At 52.7% G+C, this 16,925-nt stretch overlaps 5 protein-coding genes across 5 annotated transcripts; 2 read left to right on the top strand and 3 right to left on the bottom strand.

Annotated features, from left to right (window-relative positions):
• Positions 1–742: 742 nt before the first annotated feature.
• On the bottom strand, positions 743–3,251 carry CORC01_12019 (DNA repair protein Rad26; the record flags this gene model as incomplete). The annotated part of the gene is made up of 2 exons (XM_022623641.1): positions 743–2,032; positions 2,085–3,251. 2 exons carry the CDS (start codon positions 3,249–3,251, stop codon positions 743–745), a joined length of 2,457 nt encoding a protein of 818 aa, XP_022469853.1.
• A 2,043-nt stretch (positions 3,252–5,294) lies between these two features.
• Positions 5,295–6,967, top strand: CORC01_12018 (cytidylyltransferase; the record flags this gene model as incomplete). Its single annotated transcript, XM_022623640.1, has 5 exons — positions 5,295–5,441; positions 5,558–5,939; positions 6,002–6,348; positions 6,407–6,871; positions 6,926–6,967. 5 exons carry the CDS (start codon positions 5,295–5,297, stop codon positions 6,965–6,967), a joined length of 1,383 nt encoding a protein of 460 aa, XP_022469852.1.
• An 897-nt stretch (positions 6,968–7,864) lies between these two features.
• On the top strand, positions 7,865–8,785 carry CORC01_12017 (class II Aldolase and Adducin domain-containing protein; the record flags this gene model as incomplete). The annotated part of the gene is made up of 1 exon (XM_022623639.1): positions 7,865–8,785. The coding sequence occupies one exon, from the start codon at positions 7,865–7,867 to the stop codon at positions 8,783–8,785; it is 921 nt and encodes a 306-aa protein (XP_022469851.1).
• Positions 8,786–9,115: 330 nt separating this feature from the next.
• Positions 9,116–13,912, bottom strand: CORC01_12016 (ABC-2 type transporter; the record flags this gene model as incomplete). The annotated part of the gene is made up of 2 exons (XM_022623638.1): positions 9,116–10,929; positions 10,993–13,912. 2 exons carry the CDS (start codon positions 13,910–13,912, stop codon positions 9,116–9,118), a joined length of 4,734 nt encoding a protein of 1,577 aa, XP_022469850.1.
• Positions 13,913–15,723: 1,811 nt separating this feature from the next.
• Positions 15,724–16,905, bottom strand: CORC01_12015 (NADH:flavin oxidoreductase/NADH oxidase; the record flags this gene model as incomplete). The annotated part of the gene is made up of 1 exon (XM_022623637.1): positions 15,724–16,905. One exon carries the CDS (start codon positions 16,903–16,905, stop codon positions 15,724–15,726), a length of 1,182 nt encoding a protein of 393 aa, XP_022469849.1.
• Positions 16,906–16,925: the final 20 nt, after the last annotated feature.

Genomic DNA, 16,925 nt, shown 5'->3' with positions numbered 1-16,925 from the left:
GCGTGCTGAACTGGGCGATCACAGGTGGGCGCTAAGCCAAAGGGCAAAGGCTTTGCCTGACTAGCGCGTCCAGTCACCATCTCTAGCCTGCGCTGCCCGTATGAACAAAGCTGGACGACGCGATTCGACGCCATTTCAGAGCTTAGGGATCAGCAAATCCGAATGGAGTAATCCTTGGTGTCTGGGGTCTGAGCAGCTCTCGTGGTGTGGCTTTCGTGGCATCCAGTTGATAAGGGATACAATCTTTCTTCTCCCTACGACCGGGCACGGCCTTTTAGAGAGTAACATGAATCTTGTGGTTCACGTTTCTCGATCGAGTTTCCAGAATCGAAGAAAGGTTCGAACCAATTTAAATTCAGACCGACGGTCCCAAGACTTGTCCCACGGAGCAGGACGCAATGACATGCTGCATGACTCTTCACAGTTCTTGATTAGGTGTTTGCCACTTCAGCCTCGACTAGCTGCTGGAGAACCGCACTAGCTTGAAGTGATAGTGACGACGAATGTGATGATACATTTGCTGATGACCCTCGCAATACGCGAAGGCGTACACGATACCAGGGCGCTCTTGGCACACCCGCATTCGTTCTTCTCAGAAGTCCACGGTCCTGGCACCTGTTTCAGCAAAGCATGTGCAGTGAGTTCTGAATAGACTAATGCCACTTGGAGTAGGTGGACTATCCATTAACAGCACGCCGTCCAGTCGGGCAATTGCAACTTTGGGTAGAGAGCTGTTGGCTGTTCAAACCCCGAACGACACTGCGATACTGTCGCCCTCGTCGGGAGTTACAGCAATCTCCAACAACTCATGAGCCCGATCAACGGTATCCGCGTCAATTGCGCCTTCATAGACCAAATCTTCTTCCGCGAAGTTGAGTCGCGACAGGGATAGGATATACCGTTGAGAGCCACCGTGGGAAATGGAGAGTTTCGAGAGGATGTTGGCGACGTTGACCGTGTGCGGATCTGTGACCAAGGTATGGAGAAGAAGAATAATCTGGGATATCAACAAGGAGGCGTCACTCCGGCCGCCGTTCCAGTCATCGACACCGTCGCGGCGACCGTCCGGGGTTGTACCCACGGCTAAGTCCTTGCGCGAAGGGGAGAAACCGCCACTGGATATATCCACTACAGGGTCGGAAAGGTCGTACAGAATATCGACAAGCTCGCCCAGAGCTGTAACTAACCGGGGTATGACACTGACGTGGCCCGCCACCTGTCGCGCTCCGTACCGGGAGCGGGCAAAGGCCATGAGTGTCCGCAAGACTGCGAATCTCACTGCGTACTTCTGGCTTGCAGACGAAACTGCTATGGGTAATTCGACTAGGTTGAGAGAAACTTTGTCGATGACCATTTTCGCAGCCAGGTCGGCGTCTTTGCCTGGGATGATGGGGCCAATGGAATCTGCGAGACTCGAAGTGCACAGCATATCAAGCATGCTGATGATGTCGTCCAGCCGTTGTCTTGGTGTAAGAAAGATAATCACCAGGTCGAGGTTGATCAGTTGCCAAAATTCGGCTTGTTTCGTTTTTGCGCCGCTGTCTGTCTCGGAAAATGTCGTGGCGCAGGCTGCGGCAGAGGCTGAAAGCAGCGACAGGATGTACGATGTATCGATATGCTGCTGCACGGCTTCTGTGCCGGCATCAACTGAGACATCGCCATCCTGGCTCTTGAAACGAGCCTCCCCAACCATTAAAATAGACTGCTGCAGAGTTGGAACCAATTCGTTGATGATGGGTGGCACCACAGATATGGTCTGAAGCTGGAGAGTAAAAGAAAGAAGCGAAGCCAGATCCCAAATTGGTCGCAAGAAACTCTCTTCCAAACACTGGCTCCACATCTGGATGAGAAGACGGGCAAAGTCTACCAGGAGCTGGACTGGATTCAGCGGATTGCCCATGAGAGGTAGTTGCTGGAAGATGAAGGAGGCAAAGGACGTGGTTTGATCAGACGGGTATGAGTACCGTGACAAGATGTCAAAAGTCGGTGGTTCCCCATGCAGGGAGCCATGATCTAGTATGACTTGCAGAAACTGCGACATTGTTAGCCACAAGCCTGGCCACGATACGTGTTGTTAGGGCTACCTCAAAGGGAAGAATGTTGGGCGCCGGGCCGGGGTGTTGAACTTCGATGGCGGTGGCACCCACGTCGTCAACCATTATCACATCCTGGGCGTCTATCTCCAAAGCCATGACGGGACTATCAACAGTCGGCCGTTTCCGTTTGCCTTTGGTAGGCGTTCTCTCAGACAATGGCATCGCGACAGGGCCGGTGTCTCGGGATTTGCCTCTGTTCTTAGTCGGACTTGGGGCGATATCCATATCATCGAATCCATCTGCGACACCCCAGGTTTTGGCTGTCTTCTTAGGTGTGGTAGTCCCTGGTGCGGCGGACATTGGTGCAGCTTCTCTCCGGCGAGGACGGGTTGAAGCGTCCTTCAAGTCTCTTTGCAGGAATTGCAACTCGGTGGTAGCCTGCCTTTCAGCAGCAATGGCGGCTTCGACAGCCCTCTCTTGCTTGGCAGCTTGTTCGGCATTCTGCTTCTTGAGGCGGGAAACCTCAGCTACATGGTCCTGCTCTGCCTTTGTTGATTTGGTCCGTATGATGGATACCTCGCCACGAGCAGAGTTGAGCTCAGACTCGAGCGTCCTGAGTCGTTGCTGCAGAGCGGCAACGACATCATTGCCAGGAGGCACATGTACTTGCGGCTGAGCTATTGGAGGATTGAAGCGGGTAGACGAAGGGGGAGGAGGTCGAACAAATTGGCTTGGCGGAGGGCGGTAGGGAGTTGCAGTGTGGGCCGACTGAAAGCGCTGCGACGCGGCAGGGGCAACGTAGGATGGCGCCGGTGGAGGGTATCGCGGTCGGGGGGAGAGCGCGGAAGGATTCGTGTGTGTTGCTGGTGGAATCCGTCTTTGCTGGGTAGGAAGAGACGGGCGGCTGACTGCATGAGGCTGTTGCGAATGCTGGAGGTGGCGGTGCTGCTGCTGGTGTTGCTGGGAAACAGTTTTGTCTACAGGAGGGCGAGTAACGGAAGGCAGAAGCTCATTGGTGACTTCAGCATCGTCGAGGTCGTCATCTTCGAATTCAAGGTCATCGTAGTTCTCGATCTGTGAAGGGTTGTGGAATTGAGGCTGAGACTGTGAGTCGGGCTTCCGCTGTGCTTGGGTGAATTGGATAGCGTTGTTCTCGAGCTCCTGGAGGGTAGTGTCATTCAATTCGTCAAAATCGTCGTCATTGAATTCGTCCATGATCGCCTTGGAGCGTCAAGCCGTGTGTCATGGACCCATTGACGGCTGTAAACCTTTGAGGTAGAGGGAGTGTTTCGATTTGCGTGGGAATAGTGGCAGCCCACCTGAGGCAGCGGCATGGTGAGGCCGTCGCCCGGGAACCAAGGTAGGTAGGTACCTTACAGACCAGTTTTCTTATCTTATCAGTCGCAGGAGAAGAATAAGGTAGGATTCAACGCGCTGGGAGACGCGACGTTGAAAAAAGAACGCCGTCAGCCACATTGACTTCCAGGCTGCTGCAACTACCTAAGCCACAGTGCCTTGCGGACATCATGTGATTGTGGCTGACGAGCTCGGACGATTGTACGGTAGCGCGGAGCCAATACAAAAAACGAATTGCCTAGTGTAGAAAGCTCGCGCCTCACCCGATCAAAGAGCTACTGGCCAGAAGTGCTTAGCTGATTAGTTCAACACAGAGACCAGCCATATGATGGCATGTGATGATGTCAAATTGCGCCCACATTGATATTTCGGCTTGGCCGGAGATGGATTCAAGCGGTCAATGTAGGCGCGCGTGGCGGGCTTCCTTGCCCAATCTCACGCACCTCGTCGGCCACGAGCACGAAAGAACCACAGGGGGACGTGTATCGTTGATAGTGTCCGTACGGATACCTATCTTATTTAGACATCATAAGGTATCCACGGCATTCTTCCGGGAGACGGGGTTAACGAGGCTGACCAACTCAACAGTTTTGGTGGGCTGGTACGGACTACCTACTGGCAAGGAACCTGAGTGGATGATGCTCCGTCCCTCCAGCAGAACCCTGCAAAACATACGCGTAACTTCGCAAGGAATCTTTCGTACCCGCTGCGGGCTGCCTGCGTCTGGTGCATGGGGCTCCTTGAAGCTTGTGCTTTTCAAGGCTGAAGGCTCTCTCAGGCAAGGTACCTTACAACGTCGTTCGTAAGAAAGGTTACCGACCCTTACACGAAGTTCGAAAGTGGCATCTTTGGATTACCTTAATTACAAAGATCCTTATTGAGGAAGACAAGCGCAGATAGCTGCAGCGCAACGGGGATGTCCAGCAGTCCGGAGACCGAGCCGACGGTGCAGGCAGCGTGTTGCCCAATGAGACGTCAGCTTTGCGGCGCTGCTGGACAACTGGATGACATAATCTCTGCTCGGGGGCCTCCCCCGCCAAGAATGCAGGCCTGACGTAGCTCTTTTACATTGTACGCTAATTTGCACCGTCATCATTCGCCCAGACCAGCTGCCCTGGCACCGCAAGCTTCTTCAGATGATTTAGTGGACTGGCTACCTGAGGATCGGAGGGGATTACTAGGCCTCTGGCGCAACGATGTGGAGGAAGGAAAATAGGTAACGGGAGAGGATCAAAAAGGGGAGAAAAAAAAAAGTAAAGAAACAAGGAGAAAAAAAAGAAAAAGAAAAAGAAGCTTTGTATTTTGGGTGCTAGATAGTAAGGAATCCAACCGACCCTAAGGACGGACACTGGAGCACTCAGCGGGCTGCAGCAACACACCCTGACCAGACTCCCGTCGACGTGGACACAGCTGTAGCCCGCAGCCCGGCACTGGACGGTGGGTCCGCTCCTGATTCTGCGCCAGCTGGGCCTTCCCGCTTTCCGCCCTCTGCTCAGTTCCCTCTCGGGTTCAACAAAAAAAACCATCCTCGCCGACATATCCCATCCGCTTGGCCAAAACGTCACCCACGACCGCCTACGATTCCGAACTCGACCCCTTGCAATCTCGTCCTGGGAGTCACTAGAACCCACTCCCCGGTCTTCTTCGACAGCTTTGCGACAAGCCATCTCATCGCTTGTCCCTGCGACACAACGGCCTAATTTGCGCCGACCCTCCGCTTCCTCTCTTCGCCGCATCCGAACCACCCGCTTGCTCCGCGACGCTTTATCACGGCCTTCACCCTCGACCGTTGATCTCTAATCAGCCAGACTCCAGCTACCCCAACCCAGATTCTCAGCTACCTGCGACGCCAAGTCATCGACCACTTGCCTTTCTGACTCTCGTGGAACCGCAACAAGAGACATGATGGCACGCACACGGAGGGGCGTCAAGTTCCCCCACAAGACCAACGGTCACGGCGAGGGACGCCGCTCCAGCTTCAGCGACGTCAGCGAAGATGGGTCACCTACCAAGCTTAGGTCTGCTGCTGCCCTGGACAACATTGTAGAGGTAAGCTTTGGTCCCTTTCCCGCCCTGCCCACCCTGATGCGACCGCGACCGCGACCGCGACAGCGACCTCGACCCGACCCAACAAGGCAAAAGCTAACCACCCACGCCTGAGATAGCAATCTCACTCTCCCGAGGAGGAAAAGCGAGCCGCCTACGAGAAGAAGAAGGCCAACTTCCTGACCCGTACCTTCTGGACCTTTGTCATGTTTGCCGGCTTCTTCACTGCTCTCTTCATGGGCCACATCTATATCATCTGCATCATGACTGCTATCCAGATCATCTCCTTCAAGGAGGTTATTGCAATCGCTAGTGTACCCAGCCGTGCCCGCCAGCTGCGTTCCGCCAAGAGCCTCAACTGGTACTGGTTGGCCACTACCATGTATTTTCTCTACGGCGAGAGTGTCATTTACTACTTCAAGCACATTGTCTTGGTTGACAAGGTTCTGCTACCCTTGGCAACCCACCACCGCTTCATCAGCTTCATCTTATACATCTTCGGTATGTCATTCGAAGCATACGAAACCGTCTTTCGAGTATATACTGACTATAAACCCCCTCAGGATTTGTCTTCTTCGTTACCTCGCTCCAGAACGGTCACTACAAGTTCCAGTTCACCCAGTTCGCATGGACGCACATGGCCTTGTACCTCATCGTCGTCCAGGCCCACTTCATCATGAACAATGTTTTCGAGGGCATGATCTGGTTCTTCCTCCCGGCCGCCATGGTCATCACCAACGATATCTGGGCCTACCTATGCGGCATCACTTTTGGCCGCACCCAGCTCATTGCGCTCTCTCCCAAGAAGACCGTCGAGGGTTTCGTTGGCGCCTGGGCCTTCACCATCTTGTTTGGCATGATTTTGACCAACATTTTGATGCGCTCCGACTTCTTTCTATGCCCTGTCAATGTGAGTGGTCTACCCCTCTCTCCGAGATGAATGCAGCAAAAGCCCTAATTCAGTCTAGGATCTCGGCGCAAACATCTTCACTGGTCTTGAGTGTACCCGTAATCCCGTCTTCATACCCAAGACGTACAGCCTGCCTCCTCTATTCTTCCTGCCCCCGAACATGCACCAGACCTTCTCGTTCACCGTGGCCCCGATGCAGCTGCACACCTTGGTATTGGCTACCTTTGCCTCTCTCATCGCTCCCTTCGGCGGTTTCTTTGCTTCTGGGCTCAAGCGCACTTTCAAAATCAAGGACTTTGGCGACTCGATTCCGGGACATGGCGGCATGACGGACCGCATGGATTGCCAGTTCATCATGGGTTTCTTCACATACATGTACTACCATTCGTTCATCGCCCTGCACAAAGTCAACCTGGGCAGTGTCATGGAGATGGCTGTCACGGGCTTGACGGTTGAGGAGCAGCTCGAGTTGGTCAGGGGTATGGGTCGCTATCTTAGCAACCAAGGCGTTTGGGGGGATGAGGTTTGTCGTTCTGACCCCATCTAATTTTGCACATCGCATGCTGACTCTTTTCAGATTATTCGGTGTCTGGATAAGGCATCACAGGCCAAGCGGTAGATGTACCGACGGGTCATACCGAGGACTGCTGAACACGAGCAAAATACTGCTATTTAATGACGAACTAATGTGACATCCGGTACATGTACCGAGCAGAGCCAGGAACACCCCCCTCTCCATTCTCCAGAAAAGCAAAGGAGACGGGTTCGGAGCCGGACGGTCGGGAGCTGCGCACGGGTAAATAAAAGCATTTGCGTAAAGACGACGACGACGACGGTCGCTGTACAAGAGAGATTTCCTTGGGTTATGGAGGGCGGATGGAATTTGCATGGACTAGCTGTAACATACCCTGTCGCGACGTTTTCTTTCAACATACCACGTCTCCCTCTTGAGCGTTGAAGCCAAATTAGACGCGGCGTGAATCTCGAAACAGCGACACTACGATTGCGGGACAGCTTACTTGGAGTGGCGGTGCCTCTTATCGGCGAGTGAGCCGCTCATTGCGGAGGCGGGGCCCCAAAAATCCCAGGATAATGCGGCGAATCCCTTGTCCGGCCGTCCGATGTTTGGACCGGGCCGGTCGGGTTTCCGGTTTCCGGTAACCGGTCCTGACTTGGGAGAGCGATCCCGGTCGTGTCTTATCATGACCCGCAACCCCGCTCCGGCCAAACTCTGGGTAACATCTTCCGAATGACATTTGCGCCCTTCGTGCCTTGGTGGTGTCTTACCTATCAATCGGCCATCTCCACGCATATGTGATTTCCCCAAGTGAACGTTATCTGCATACTCACTTGAAGTCAACCAGACCAACTACTTGTTCATTTCAGCCTGTGCTTCTTATTCCTCGATACACGTACACTCAAAGAGCCACGGCCCGAGACACGCGTGCTCGTCCTACGCAACGAAGACCGTTTCTTTTAGACTCCGTAAAGCGGCGCACCGATTCCAAGACCCACCATGGCTCCGTCTGCCGTTGTAAGCGACACCGATTCCATCGAGGCCCGCACCGCCGCCATCGTGTCCAAGGGGGCATCGCACACCAAGCATGGTCATGAGCTCGTCAACAAGACGCCTTTGCAGGCCATGTCTCACGGTGATGTCGCCCTTGCTGGTATCCCCAAGTTCCCCGACTTCGCCTCCCAACGTCAATGGCAACTCGAACACATGGCCGCTGCTTTCCGCCACTGGTACCGTGAGGACTACATCGAAGGCATGAGCGGCCACATTTCCGTCAGGGACCCCGAGCACCATGACGCCTTCTGGACGAACCCTCTCGGCAAGCACTTTGGTCTGCTAAAGGCCAGCGACATGATCCTCGTCAACCTCGACGGTGAGGTAATTGGCGGCAACCGCTCCAAGCCCCCCAACACTGCTGGCTTCTTGATCCACGCTGCCGTGCACAAGGCTCGTCCGGATGTCCATGCCGTGTGCCACAACCACAGCATTCACGGCAAGGCTTGGTCAGTCTTTGGGCGCCGGCTGGAGATGCTGACCCAGGACGCCTGCAAGTTCCGTGGCGATGCTCACAGCGTTTATAACAGTTACGGAGGTGTTGTCTTGGGTCCTGAGGAGGGTGAACTGATCGCTCAGGCGCTGGGCCCCAAGGGCAAGGGCTGCATCCTGCGAAATCACGGCCTGTTGACGGTGGGGCACACCGTCGACGAAGCTGCGTTTTTGTACACTTCCATGGAGCGCAGTTGTCGCGTGCAGCTTCTGGCTGAAGCGGCGGCGGCCAACGGTTTGGCAAAGGTCCCCATTACGGATGAAGAGGCGCAGTTCAACTTTGATGTTGAGAGCGACCCAGAGATTTGCTACTGCGAATTCCAAGTTTACTACGACCTGGAGGATGAGCTGACCAAGGGCGATTTTAAGAACTAAGGCACTGGGTCTGCCATCTGCCAATTTAACTCTTAATCAAATAGTTGCTTCCTCCCTCGATAGATTCTCTCATCATATACCAGTGTCCCAGTTCAACCAATGTCAGAACCTTTGTCCACTACCTAAATTTTATCGAAAATTCAAGATGCGGCGAGCAATAAATGAAGCCAATGCAACATTTGTTGCTATAACGCCTTCAAGCCCGAGGGATTCATGAGTCCCACTAAGAGCAATACTTTGCATTAATCGATCTGGTCTATTCGTCTTTTACAATTCATTGAACTCCGTACCTTCTTCTAGTGATGATTCCATCCTGAATCAAGAAAAAAATCAACCACTGCCGCCCTTCTTCTTCATCATGACATTCTTGAAGGGATTCTTCCCCTTGAACTTGAGCCAAGTCCCAAAGTAAACAACAGTGTAGTTGAAGACAATAAACCCACAGAAAATACCAAAGTCACGCCAGATGTTACTGTAGTAGACACTGAAACCTGCACCAAACTCGTCACCAGTCGCATATTGGCAAAACTCGCAAATGCCCCCATCTCCAGTTCGGACATATCCACCTGCCTGCTGAATATACGGCGCAGTGTAATCTTCGCAAGACTGGTTTGGAGGTGGCTGATATCTCGCAAACTCACCAGCCTCGCACTGAACAGGCTGTTCGTGGATGGCTACTCCGAGGAAAGCCTCCAACAGGTAGTGGAAAGGTGTAAGCCAGTACATCCAAGCCCTCCAGAATGTGGGAAGTTGGTTGGCTGGAACAACCACACCACAGAAACTGACGACAAAGAGGAAGAATATGGGGACCAACAGAGATGCTAGAAGCTCGTTGGGGGCGAACGCTGCGATGCCCTGTCCAAAGCTGACGTAGTACAACTCGAAGAGGATGACCAAGAGGAATGCAAAGCCAGAATTGAAGCTGGGCAGACGCCACCCGAACACACCCCACCACCAACAGTTGAAGTAGATGCCTCCGGCGACAATGGCATACGGGATCTCAACAAGGACGGCAGCTGTTGTCCAAGCAAACCAGCTGTAGATCTTTGCGTTGTTCTCGCGCCACTGGAAAATTTGGCGTGATTGCAGAAACACTGGCTGTAGTTGTTGGATAAGCGGGGGACTAATCGTCAAAGTCATGAAGATGGAGAAAAGCCGGTTCTGGAAGTCGACAGATGCATATCCAATTTTGTAGAATGTGAAGCAATTGAACAGGCCCGTCAGGATGTGTAGCATGAACTTCCCGACAATGTAGTTCGGTGTGCGCCAGTAGGCAGTGAACGAACGCTTAACCACTGCCACGGTCTGAGTCGACAAGGGCATGGCATATTCGCGGTCGTCCTTGAGGCTTTTCGATGGCTCGACGTTCTTCCTCTTGGCCAGCATCTCGTCAATTTCCCGGGATCTCTCCTCCTTGTGCTTCGACTGCGCCCAGACGTCGCCCCAGTCCTTGCCTTTGTAGTTCGGGTCGCCGGCACCAATTGCCTCCAGCATGTACTCGGCTGGATTGCTGCTCGAAGGGCATTTGTGAGCACCGTTCGACTCGAAGTATTGAATGAGGTCTTGGCTGTCGTGCCCAAGGGGTCCATGGTACGCAACTCGGCCACCTGCTTTGAGAAGCAAAAGCTCGTCAAAGTCTTCGAATAACACGGCCGACGGCTGATGAATGGTGCACAACACGGCCTGACCAGCATCTGCCAGCTTGCGGAGAAACCGAACGATGTTGAAGGCAGCGCCAGAATCCAAACCGGAAGTAGGCTCGTCCAAGAACATGAGTAGCTCAGGCTTCGACGCCAACTCGACACCAATGGTTAGTCTCTTTCGCTGTTCCGCATTGAGACCCTCGCCTACTTTGCCAATCGTTGCCCCAGCGATGTCGCGCATCTCAAGAAGATCAATGATGGTCTCACAGTAATCAAACTTCTCCTTCTTGGATACTTCTCGAGGTTGGCGCAACAGCGCTGAGAACTGAAGAGCCTCCCGTACCGTTGCTGTTGGTTCGTGAATATCCATCTGCTCGGCGAAACCCGTCGCTCTCTGGAATGACTTGGGCAGCGGACGGCCATCAACCAGGAACTCGCCAGTGACTTTTCCAAAATTGAGGCGTTGAGCCAAGGCATTGAGCAAAGTTGTCTTACCGGCACCTGTGAGACGTTAGCAACTGTAGACAACAAGTCCTGGCACAAGGTGATGCTTGCCGGAGGCACCCATAAGGGCAGTAAGTTTTCCGGGCCGTACATATCCTTGTACATCATCCAGTAGCGTGCGCTCTCCCTTCTCAAAAGGAATCACGTAGTTGACGTTGCGGAAAGTAAAGACCGTCTCGTTCCGAGCCACTTGCTTCATGATGTCCTCGTCGCTCTGTTCTTTCTTCAGAGTGTCGGCCGTCATTGTTTGTGCGCCGTTGTTGGCTTCGCCTGATTCCTCATCACCTTTCTTGCCACTCCCGCCGGCAGCGATGCTATTCTCCACCTTCTTGGGGACTTGCCCGCGTTTAAAGACCGTGATGGCGCCGCCACCCGTATTCGGCTTCATATGCTCCATACCCAAAGCTGTGAGTATCACAAAACAAATGAAGAAAGCCCAGAGGAAGCCGAAATTCCGCCAGAGATGAGAACGGGAATATGTGAAAGAGGCTTCGATGTAGCTGGAACCGGGTACAATCGTCTGACCTGGTGAGCTTCCGGCGAGCGCACAACCTTGATAGGCCGGCGACGCGTTGGGTCCTTGAGGAACGAGATAAGGGGGAACGCATTGGAGCTGCCGATCGTAAAACTCATTGGACATGAGACACTCAAACCCGTACTGGATCCAGTTGATCCATCGTAGCCACCCAAACCAAGGGCGCATCGAAGTTGGGGGAATAAGGTAACCAGTGTAAACGATGACAATTTGGACAGACACACCCGTGAATCTGGTTGCATCATCCAAGGTCTTGCACCAAGCTGAAATGGCGCGGAAGAATGCGTAGGTCACCATGGTGACTAACCAAAGGATGAGTGTGGCGATGAAGAACTGTGAAGCAGTCCTTGCAAGGTTGGACATCCAGTATATGATGATGTTGAAAAGGATAACCTGTATGAAGACGAGCGGTACATCGACGACTGTTTGGGCAATAGCAAAGGCTGCTGGGCGGTAGAAAGAAAAGGACTTGTGTTTTAGCAGGATGGGTTTCGATTCGAAGGCTGCCGTCTGTTCCGCAAGTGCAAGCAAGGCATTGAAGAGAAGTAGGAAGAACAGGGTTCCTCCACGGGGAAATGCTCCAGAAGCGGTATTGGGAAGGTTGTAGAACAGACTGCCCACGATGAGACCTTGGAATACCAGCCCACCCCATTTGCCAAAAAGAGACGCCCGATCCCCAGCCATGACCATGAACTGGCGCTTAGTGCAATAGATTACCTGCTTGTGAAAAGGAATCTCGTAATTCTTGGTCTCCGTTTTCTTCGATTCGTTCTGGCGCCGGGTTTCCATCTGTTGCGCAAGTTGAGATTCGAACTCTTCGACGTCTTGAATGTTTTTCCGGTAGGCTTCGCTGTTTCTGTATGCCAAGTCAAACTCCTCCGGGGTCCTTGGAATACGAGACTCATGGCCGTCTCGAATATGGCGCTCATGCTCGTCGGTCACTGAAGTCAGGAAGTCTGCAGTCGTCCACCGGTCTGGGCACTCGAAACCGAGTTCAATAAAATACTGCTTCGCAGCCTCGGAAGGTCCATAGTAAAGACATTTTCCCTCGTCGATGAGTAGGACTTTGTCGACGAGATCATAGAGAGACTCGCCAGCTTGATACAGCGAGACGGCGGTCGAAGTCTCTGCCATGTTTGTCATAGCCCTAATAGATCGGACATACTCTACAGCAGTACTGGCATCGAGACCTTTGCTTGAGTTGTCCCATCCCTGGACGGATGCACGGGTAATCATAGCTTCTGCAATGCTGACGCGCTTTCTCTCGCCACCAGAAACACCTCGGACAAATTCGTTGCCAACCTTCGTGCCCAGGGTGTGTTCGATCCAGAAGAGCTTCGTGGCAACTCTCATGAACTCTTCGATGTAGTCCGTCCTACTCTCGCCTTCGAGTCTCGATTCTTTCCCAGGGGTTCGTGTTTCCAAAGCGAAATTGAGGGTTCTCTTGACGGTCAGGGTTGGGTAGTGTAGGTCGTCTTCAGGGTTGTAGATTATTTCCCCGCGGAACCTTTTGCTCATCTCCTCAGCAGGGGCGCCTCCATAAGTGACCTCCCCTTGAACGGCCTCGAATCCTGCCCTCTGATTGCAGAAAGTCTTGAGAAAAGTGCTGCAGCCTGAACCTGGACGGCCGAGGACAAGGAGAAGCTCTCCTGGGCGTACACAGCCATCGAAATGGCTAATGAGCTCTCGGACTGGGGACTTTGCGAATGCAGCCTTCGGCCCTCGAGTGAAGAGCATTTTGATCTTTCGCGGGAACCCGAGAAAGATGTCCCCAATGGTGGGCTGCAAGCTAGCCCCGAGACCGACGCCTTTGACTGTGAGATCGCGGAAAACAACGCCGCTATGCCGCGTTTTCTCCTCTTCGCTCTGTTCTTGTCGAGCTCGGCCAAATATCCGAGACATGAGACGCTCAATCTCTTGCTGTTCCTCTTGCTCAGCATCTGACTGATGTGTAGCATTGGTACGGCGACGAGACAGTACTCGGAAAAGATCGTCTTCAGTTAAATTGCTCCCTTGTCTGCGCGCCTGTGGCCGTTTGGCATTGCTAGTATGGGTTTTGAGGGGCGCAAAGTGAGCGCTGTCGGTAGGCGATGAAGCATTGGCGGAGGGAGAGGATGGCGTTGATTCATCGTCAATGGGGGCATTCTTCTCCGATAAATCTTCTACTTGCGAAGCTTTGCGACTGCCTGAAACTGCAGCACCATTGCCAGGGAGTGTGAGAGTAGAAGACGAGGTGTCATCGCGGACGCGCGAAGTTGTGGTAAAGTAACTTGCGTTAGTCTGGGCAATATGGCCCGATTCTGTGCCCGAGATGCTGTGAGAATTGTGCTGGCCATGACTAGACAATGCCATCGGTGTAGGGTGACCGCTGGCCGGAGCAAGACTAGGTGTCTCGGGGAACCCGCCAGGGACATCGGTGTCCCGAGGCGTGGGCCTCTCATCCATGATGAGTATGCTGGTTTTCCAACAGGATGTATAAGCTTCGTTGCGATGTGACGGTCGTCTGCCTTGACGTGGAGATGGGGATGGCGATCATGTAAGGACAGCGCAAGTTGCTAGTGTAGAAAACATGGCACACAGAAGATGTAGTATCCTGGGTGTCGATGGGAAACCGTAGGTAGATATTGTATTAGAAGAGCATCTGGTTGATAAATGCTTGCTGCCCGCTGAAACCACATGCCAATGAGATGCAAATTACTAGGCCGGTTCCATAACATTGGGCATGTCCTCAGGGTGACGCGAGCGACCAAAAATTCGATTCAAATTGCAGTAAACTAATGGCGTCGGTCCTCTGTTTCCGCCGGCCGTTAGCCCGGCTGAGATCTATGACGACGTAGAGCCAAGGTGCTAGCAGACCACGTCGGTCGCGTCAGCGCGACTCTGGTGTAAGAAGTCGGAGCGAAGTGGAGACCACTAGATCTTTTCTTCTTCAAGCAAGGAGCCTCATCTGGCAAGTTCAAGCTATGCTTTCGTCATAGACTCACCGAGCCACGCGATGGCGCTGACATGCCCTGCAGCGACCTACACCCAACATCGGCGATTAGGCATTTTCACGGCCGGGGAATCAATCCCAACGGCCAGAATGTGTCTCGAACGGACATTTTTCAACTCCGAATTGTGCGAGAGGGCACCATTGATTGCAGTGTCTTGCGCTTGTGTTTGTTGGTGCCGGAATCATTGAGACAAGTCAATCTTGGCGCCAGTGCTAAAATACGACTAGGGTGCTCGGTCCTAAGTTCAATAATGCCGGGTTCGACCGTGCATAACTTGGGCCCTGATTGGCTCCCAGTTGAGTCCGTTGCTTGATGACCTGCATCTGGCTGAAGAGACTCCGCGAACTGCCAGGATGTCCACGGCCCTCAAGACATTACATATAATCACTAAATGTACTACAAATTTCTTCCCCGACGGTGTTCATATAGTTGAGCCTGTGAAATGCACTGAATAGCTGCAGCTCGGTTTCAAAAAAGTGAACCGAGGTCGCATGTCTCTCAGCAGCGCACTTCGAGGAGATTGACAGACCGGTGGTGAGATGTCAAGTTAAGTATCAGTTCAGCCTGAGAATTTTCAGAGAGAATCTAGATTAACTCTTACATGGCTCTACTTTACAATGCTGTAGGATCTTCACTCCTTTCACGAGTGGGCAACTTACGAGGGGCTTGCTGGCCACAGGCAGATCGTCTGATCCAATCAATCCAAAGGCTCATTATTGAGGCCAACGTCTTCGTAGCATCCCGAGGTCAATAAGCATCCCATGCACGTGGTTTCTATGTACGAAAATGAGATACTAAGAGCAAGGCTGTATTTCGTATGCTTGACAGAGTTAGGATCTGGATGGGTCCGGTCGATGGCAACTTATAAACAGCGACCAAGCTCAGCTCAATATTTTCCCTCCAGTCTACCTTACCTATTAAAAACCCTTTCCTCGCTAAGTAGAGCTAACCCAACCTGAATAGTAAGCCAAGACTTTCAAGCATACCTCATTGTTCCTACCTTAGTTTGAAAACGTTGAGGATTCAACGTCTCCTTGTTCTAAGAAGATTATTGGATTGCAACTATATTCAGGGGATACTGCGATTGGGTCATATGGAACGGTTCGAATAAGCACCATGTCTGGGAAGAAAGGTGAAGATTGAAATCATGACTTGGTGTCGCATTGCTAAGACAATTCTATCATTGAGAGCTATGGAAATTCGGCAATTCTACATTCTATGACCTTCGTTCCCATGGCATACAAACCCTACACAATCATGACGCTATTTTGAGTTCGAGGCCAGGTTCGCCAAAGCCCATTCTCGTTGCGCGTCAATGTACTCCTGACTAAATGTATAATCGTTGTACCCAATCTCGGAACCCCGAATGTAGAATGAAAAGCGGTGATACTCTGTGAGTGAAACGCCGTGCTTAATGCGCCAGACAAGATCTGGGTTTGCAATAAAGCTTCTTCCAAATGCAACAATAACATCCCACTTTGAATAGTGCTCTTCCAATACCTGGGCCGCGCTCTCAGGGCTATAGCCGCCGGCCACAACAACAGGGGACAAGTTGTCCCAGATGTCCAGGATGAAATTGAGGGTTTGTTGAGCAATCTTGGGATCGTGCGTAGCGTTCAAAAGCTTGGCAGGGTCGCCTCGGGCCTCAACCAATGACAGATAAGCGAAAGGAGCGTTCATCTTCTGCAGCTCCTTGACAATGTAGGTATACTGTCCATGGATATCAGATGACTCGGCGCCCTGGAAAGATGCATATGGAGAAAGTCGAAGTGCCACTTTCTCAGCACCGACAACTTCGACGACCGCCTTGACGACTTCGAGAAGAAGCCGAGCTCGGTTTTCAATCGAGCCTCCCCATTTATCAGTACGCTTGTTGACGGAGTCTGAGAGGAATTGGTCAAGAAGGTAACCATGGGCTCCATGAATTTCGACACCGTCACCGCCCGCAGCAACAACTCTCTTGGCTGTGTCCGCAAAATCTTGAATGACTTGCAAAATCTCTTCCTCAGTCATTTCTTCGGGGACAGGTGCGCCAGGTTCCATGGCCACAGCGCTCGAGGACCGAAACCTGAAGCCGCGCTGCTTCTGATACTCGGGATCCGCAGCTCGGCCTTGAGCCCAGATCTGCTGAAACCACACACCCTTCTTCTCGTGAACTGCAGCGATAACCTTTTCCCAGGCAGCGACTTGTTCGTCTGTCACGAAGGCTGGGCCGTGTGGTACTCCGGTTTCAGGCATTGACGTGCCGGTAGCCTCTGAGATAATCAGGGTGCCCGGAGTCGAGGCTCTGTCGCTATAATAACGAGGGACAAAAGGTTTGGCCACGTGGGTTGCGTCGCTGCGGTATCGGGTCAACGGTGCCATGGCAATGCGATGGTCGAGCTGCGTGCTGCCGAGCTTCAACGGCTTGAAAAGTTTGCTTTCCGAAATTTGGGAAGATGCCATGATGATTGAGGCGGCTGGTT

This window comes from Colletotrichum orchidophilum (genome assembly GCF_001831195.1).
Source record: "Colletotrichum orchidophilum strain IMI 309357 chromosome Unknown Scaffold_140.1, whole genome shotgun sequence".
NCBI classification, from domain to species: domain Eukaryota; kingdom Fungi; phylum Ascomycota; class Sordariomycetes; order Glomerellales; family Glomerellaceae; genus Colletotrichum; species Colletotrichum orchidophilum.
This window is presented reverse-complemented; position numbering and strand designations above follow the sequence as displayed.